The 6,436-nt window shown below is 45.5% G+C and overlaps 1 protein-coding gene and 1 long non-coding RNA gene across 2 annotated transcripts in view; one reads left to right on the top strand and one right to left on the bottom strand.

The window, feature by feature from the left end:
* LOC112551059 overlaps positions 1-2,264 on the top strand; it is a 13,824-nt gene extending 11,560 nt beyond the window's left edge. Inside the window, exon 2 of the long non-coding RNA XR_003095188.1 lies at positions 2,007-2,264. This is a non-coding gene — a long non-coding RNA (uncharacterized LOC112551059). The remainder of the gene's footprint in view (positions 1-2,006) is intronic.
* The window catches only part of SLC25A43 (solute carrier family 25 member 43), a 19,040-nt gene extending 12,627 nt beyond the window's left edge, over positions 1-6,413 (bottom strand). Inside the window, exons 1-3 of the mRNA XM_025209905.1 lie at positions 6,340-6,413; positions 3,530-3,771; positions 2,423-2,595 (exon numbers count right to left, since the gene is read on the bottom strand). Of these exons, the coding sequence (XP_025065690.1) occupies positions 2,423-2,595; positions 3,530-3,716 (360 nt within the window). The 5' untranslated portion in view covers positions 3,717-3,771; positions 6,340-6,413. The remainder of the gene's footprint in view (positions 1-2,422; positions 2,596-3,529; positions 3,772-6,339) is intronic.
* Positions 6,414-6,436: the final 23 nt, after the last annotated feature.

Genomic DNA, 6,436 nt, shown 5'->3' with positions numbered 1-6,436 from the left:
TTCCTTCTGTTTTCTCTCACCTGCCACTCCCTTGGCCCAGTTCCCACTGGCAGGTTTTCCTTTCACTTCAGTGAAGGTGGAGCAGACCCCCAGCAGGTGAGATCAGTGCAGAACTGAACCCACAAGCCTGAGCAATGCACTGATGTTAATTTTTTAACATCATTTCTTGGACCCCACAACCCTGCTGCAGCCAATCCACAATTAACTTGTGTTTGAGCTGCCTTGAATTGTTTAAAACAACAAATCAGAAGCTACTGATTCGATACGAATCCTCCTAGGTTCCCCAAGTACACTCTTCCTTCCCTCCAGTTTGTCAGTGAAGTGCTAGGAACAGATGGGTCCTTCCAGCTCAAATCACCTGAATGCCTCTACTGCAGTTTATATGTTTGTCAGTATGAAAGCAGATCACTGTAGTGTACCAAGAAAGTGTCACTTGGATCCTGTTTTCCCTTCAGATTATTTCTAACAAATTTACTTTCCATAGATTTGGGACAGTTCCTTACAGAAATCAGTGGTGGCCTTAGGGTTGTTGGGACCCTAGGCAAGAGAGTCATTGGGGCCCCTTAGAGGCTTAATTTTGATGACCTCCACAGTTGTATTGTGAATTAGATAAATAGTTGAGTGTTAAAATGCAAACAGAGCCACTTCCTTGCAAAAACTTCAACACCCCCTCAAAAATTGTTGCAAAATTTTGGGGGCCCCTAAAATGCGGGGCCCTGGGCAGTTGCCCAGTTTGCCATCCCCTAAGCCCGGTACTGCAGAAATACTGCAGTAAACCTCATTTCTCAACATGCTGGACAGAAGTGTCCAAAAGAAAGCAAGGGCAATTATGCCTCAAATAGATGAAACAGCACAACCCAGTGGTTGGAAAGAAACAAAGCTGGGTTGTCCTTTACCACCCCGCTCCCCAGGACAAAACCTGCCAGGGACCTTTTTAACCTGAGGCCTGAAGCTATTGAATTTTACTTCTTTCAAACTAGTAAAAATTAACGCCCAAATTACCAACGTACTGAAAACCACAGGCCGTTAAAGATAAGGAGAAACTCATGAGAAAGTGACCTTATCTTTGCCTTATTTTGTATAGACTACGGTAGGTATGGACTTGTGTCTACCATATACACGTTCTCTGTATCCGAGTCTTATTTGGGTACATCAGGTGGGGGGAAAAAAAGCATTGAAGGCATAACAGCAGGGAAATCAGACTCCATGCTATTTTGGGGGGGCCTACATTACAGCTTTTTAAAAAACTCAAGGGAACTGAAAACAAAGTTTGAATTGAGGGGATTTGTTTTCCTCCTTGAAGTATTTGGCAAAGGAAGGAGTTTAACTACAAAGCCATGTAAGTAAGCATAATTTTTAACACTTTCTAATAAAGTTTTACATCTGAGGGATGAAGGGAGGATCCCCAGGACTGGGCATTCATTGTACTAGTCCTTTACTTGGCACTTACGTAGGGTATCCAACCTGCAGACCCAGACCTGAAGTCCCACTTCTACCATCTGAAGCTTCCAGTCCAAGCTGAACTCCCTCAGGGGTAAGGGATGACCTTTGCTTGACTTCCACACTGGACTGTAAGCAAGGGCACTCAGGATGTGGAGATGAGCACACCAAGCAGCAGATCACTTTGGGAAGGGAATTAAGCTATAGTTGCTTGCAATTGCAAGGTCCTTCCAATCCCACATTCCTATGAGTTCATTTTTCTTAGGGCCAAGCAGCCACCAGTTTATGACAACCACTGGCTAGTTAGTCCGATGATGATTTTTTTAATGAGAATAAGATACAGTATCAAGGAATCTTGTGGATCAGATGGAAACTGCAGAAAGCTTAGACTTTCAGGGAAGGTACAAGTGGCATAAACGATGCTGTGTTTATGCAGCTGATATTCCTGCAGAGTTGACAACAAGAATTTCCAGCAAGCATTAGGCTCAGCTGGAAGCAGGACTAAGGATGATACTGATTTTCAGTAATTAATAACTTCTGACTAAACTCACTGCATTCTCAATTAGGAGTGTGTACGCAATGAAAGGGCACACCGCAGCTCTGGAGTCAGCTCTTCTTTTGTGCAACTCTCCTAGTACCTAAGGTTGTACAGTATCACATCAGAGAAGGCTGTTGGTTCTCAAGTGTGGAGATCTGATGGAATATACAACTACATGAAGTGGAGAAAGGATGCAGTTTACTGAAAAAAAAACCAAAACCTGACAGCCCTAGGAGGGAATTATATCATTTGAGTAAGTCGCAACAAATAAAAATCTCAAGCTAAATCAAATATCAACCATTTCTTCTAGAAGAAATAACACATCTCAGCCCTCTTTGCAATGGACATGAGGTGGAAACTGATCAGTTGGCTTGTTCCTAGTTCCAAAATTCTAGAAATAAATGCAAACTGCAGAAAAATGGTAACAATAATAGTGCTCCATACCTGCATTTTCCGTTTCACAGTTTCAAAGGGGAAGGAAAGTGTCTGTGCTACACCAGCAGCAAGACAGCCATTGATGAAGTTCTGGAGGGGAGTGAAGTGATTGCTAGGCTCTCGCCAGATTTTGTCCAGGTTGATATACACGAATAATGAGCCAGCAGAAAATGGGACAGTGCCTGTAAAGCAAACCAGACAGAAAAGGTCACCCATGAGCAAGCAGCACAGCATAAAGAAAGAGCCATGCTTTCTTCTTACACCACTGATGATCTAAATGGTGCCCGACTGAACCCAAGACACCCGTACTTGTTAGATACTGTAGTATCAAGGGAAGGTCTTATTTAAGCTTTATGTTTTAATGTCCAAATATGGCATTAGACATTTGCAAATGCAACCTGTAGATTGTGCTGGTGCCTCTTAGATCTTGGTTTCAGTCACTTTCTTCACTTTACCCCAGCCCCAAGAGTGCCCACAGGTATAACGGGGCTGCCTCAGCATCCAGGGTCCTGAGTGACATTGCGGTCTCGTTTGATGCATTAGCTCTGTTCCTGCTTGCACCACATTTAAATTTGATTACAACAGGAAAAACAACAAGCATTTGAAAGTTATAACCCAATTTGTATAAACCATCCTACTGCATTAAAGCGTGGTATCCTGCAAAGCTGCAGAGAGATGATAAATAATTTAAACAATAAATAACAAGTCACATCTGCCTCAGTCACAGAGACATACTGCTAGCTTCACCTTTCATGCATATAATATTGCTGTTACATTGCTTTGACCAGGTTCTAGGAATTATAGGTATATATTGTTTTTCTTAAGTGAAGGAGGGAAATGCTGCTTCTCAACCCAAAGTAAAAAAAGCTAAAGCAAAAATGTGTTCTTGGATTCTTTTAATCACACATACTACACTGGCAGCCCCTCAGAGTTTAGAGGAATTTAGCTGTTGTAGCAATGACAAGATTGACACAAGTTGATACCTACAGCGCTGTGTGCATATATATGCTTTCTAAAGAGCCATTTGTTATTTTAAGATGTGCCAAGCAAGTTCTACACATGGATGTTTTAACATCCATACATGCAGCAAAGCTCAGAAATATACTGTTAGCTTACCTAAAACAGTTGACGAAACACCACGATAGAGAGCCAGGAATCCCTCTTGATGATATATTGTGTAGAAAGCATGAAGAATTCCTTTATAAGATGGTTCCAATCGGTTCTGCACAATGAGTCGGGTTTTAATGACATCAGTTGGGTAAGTTGCTACGGTTGCAACCATGCCAGCCAAGCTTCCTGCCATGATGGCATGCCATTGAGATATGTGACCCAAATCATCCGTAAAGAGCACAACAAACCTAGAACAGAGAAACAAGAGGGGGGCTATTCCTATATTCTTATCACATACACACACCCCAGAATATAATATTCGACTTGTTTTGAAAGGCAGAATGAAGAAAAAAAGATTTTTCCAGACTTATGACTGCATAGAGCAGGGACAGAGCCTCATCTTCAGCTGACTCACCCTGCCTTTCCTGCTTAACTGAAGCTGAAACCCTAGCTGCTGCTGAACACTGGTCTCCATGGGTTGATTTATGATTCTGAAAAAGAACTAAAGAGTCTCCAGGGTTGTGAAATAGGAGGACAGAGACTTGGAGCAGCTAGCAGAGTGCAGAATTGCCCTGAGAAAGGTTAGCTTGATTAACAGATCATCAAGACCATTGAAAAGGAGAGACTATTTTTAACACCTGTGGAACAACAACTCAGACACTGTCATGTTCAGGCACTACTGTGCATTGAGGATCAAGTCCAAACTTATACTGGCTGTTAAAACATTGATGCTGGTGTACTTCGTACATTTTTGCTAATTTACTCCTGGGTTCATGAGATCTCCTTAGCAAACCCAGATTCTGACACCTGTGATTCTGAGAGCAGAGCAAGGCCTTTCCTGTGGATGTGGAACACTCATACATCACCCTGCAATGGACAGCAAGGGACATCATTCAGCCAGCAAGCAGTGGGATATGATCAAAGAAATCACAGAAGAATCTCAGTCCAAGCCTAGGGAGCAAGGGATGCGCGCAGAAATGCATCTAGAGTTCCACATTTCTGCCTTGCAGAGTCCAACCAGCTCATTTACATGGTTAGACCAGTAGGGGCCAACCTTTTTGACACAAATTAGCCCTGTTCCTCCATGAGTGATGCTCTGATCCCTTTCCCCTGCCTGATCTATTGCTCTGCTTTCTGCCCTGTCTGCTGCTGTGCTGCCTTCCCTTCCTACATCTGCTGTATGCCACACAGAGGCTGCCTAAGCGCCTTTGCCACTTGTGGCACAGACCACGTGTTGCCCACCCCCGCGGTACACGAGTCCAACTGGGGCCACATAAGGCACCCAAGAGAACTCGCTGCAATACAGATCCATCACCTCCCATCCAGCTATGCCTCTGTCCTCTTAAAAACTCCCTGTTTTCTCAGTCTAAACATTCACGTCCCATACATGTCTATTCCTGTGGTTTCTGTTATCTCCATAAACACATTACTATATTCTCTATAAACACTCTATATTTCTCTCACTCTCTGGCATTTTATGCCTCTGCACTGAATGTCTCACTTAGGCAATTTGACAACTAGACCACATATGGTTTAATGTACTCCAGAGGGAGGAAGTGAATACATTTTTTTTTTGGTAAAGCCCCTGTTGAGCAAGTGAAAAAGAGAACTGCCACCCCCATCCCCTGCAGCTGAATGCATTGTTCTAAATCTCAAGATAAAATGCAGCCATCCTGTTCAAGACTCATAGGCCCATCACCAAATGAGGAGTGATACCAAATCTCCGGGCCCTGTGTGTCATATCCTGGAGTGTGTGCACACAGCTGCGATGATTCACTCTCTGCCAAGCCTGAGACATGCAATAGATGGCATCAGCCTGAGCTGAGGACCCTGCAGCAGATCTGATTGGGCAGCAGGAAGGTGAGCCCACGCTTGTCCCCTCCTCTCCGGGTGGGAAAGCCAGCGAACTGGAATAACCCTCCTTCCCGCCAGCCGGAAACGGTGCCTACATCATGCACCCAGCTGACCTAGATAAACAGCCCAGCAGAGAAAACAAGCCACAAATCATCAGGCTATCGCAGAGTCCAGCAAAGGCTTTGCACACAGCTGACTGCCAAACACAGGAAGAAAAAGGAAACACTCCATTTCTATTGGGTGACATGGACAGAAAGACTCCACATTTCCTAGCACTCCTATTCCCCTCTCCAGCCTTCACTCACCTAGTGGGTTTCCCCATTTTATTTAAAAGAGGGGTTTTGGAATGAGCAACTAGGAGGGACCAGTGCTCCAAGCTGAGCATCAGAGCAGCAGCACAGCTACTCATCAGGTCTGGAGAGGGCACAGTTTGGATTCTGAAGTTTAATATTATCAAAGGGAAAAAAAACAAATACGGTCAGCAGAGCTGAAGGAACAGATGTTAACACCGTGGCTTTGCTGCGGTTGTGCTGTGAAGGACAATAGACTCCCAAGTTACTAAAACCAGCTCAGACTGAGCAGGCCACGGTGCCAGGATGATCATCCCGCCAGGCGCACCGGAGGGGAGGGTGGAGTCCTGCAGTCCCTGCCACCCCGCAGAAAGGGACGGCTGGCTAGGGTCCCCCTCCTCTTCAGGTAGCTGCCTGCCAAGCCCCCGCTGGCCTCTGCGACAGCCCCGGTATTTGAGCAGCGGTGGCCTGAGGGTTGTTGGGGTGCTGGGCACGAAACTCATTTGGGGCCCTTTTAGAGGCTTCACTTTGATGACCTACACGCAAGACGGATGCAAAATGTTGGGGCCCCCTGAAGTGCGGGCTGCCCGGTTTGTGCCCATCCCCTAAGCCCACCGCTGATTTGAGGCTCCTTTTCTCCGCACCTGGCACCAGGGGGCCCGAAAATGGTACCTTTGCGATTCTTCTTATCCTCGTGGCGGCGAAGGGGGGGGCCCCGTACTAAGAGTCCGCCCGCAGCCTGGTGCATCCCCGCCCCGCTCCCCGGCGG

This window comes from Alligator sinensis, unplaced genomic scaffold (assembly GCF_000455745.1).
Source record: "Alligator sinensis unplaced genomic scaffold, ASM45574v1 scaffold157_1, whole genome shotgun sequence".
Classification (NCBI taxonomy): domain Eukaryota; kingdom Metazoa; phylum Chordata; order Crocodylia; family Alligatoridae; genus Alligator; species Alligator sinensis.
This window is presented reverse-complemented; position numbering and strand designations above follow the sequence as displayed.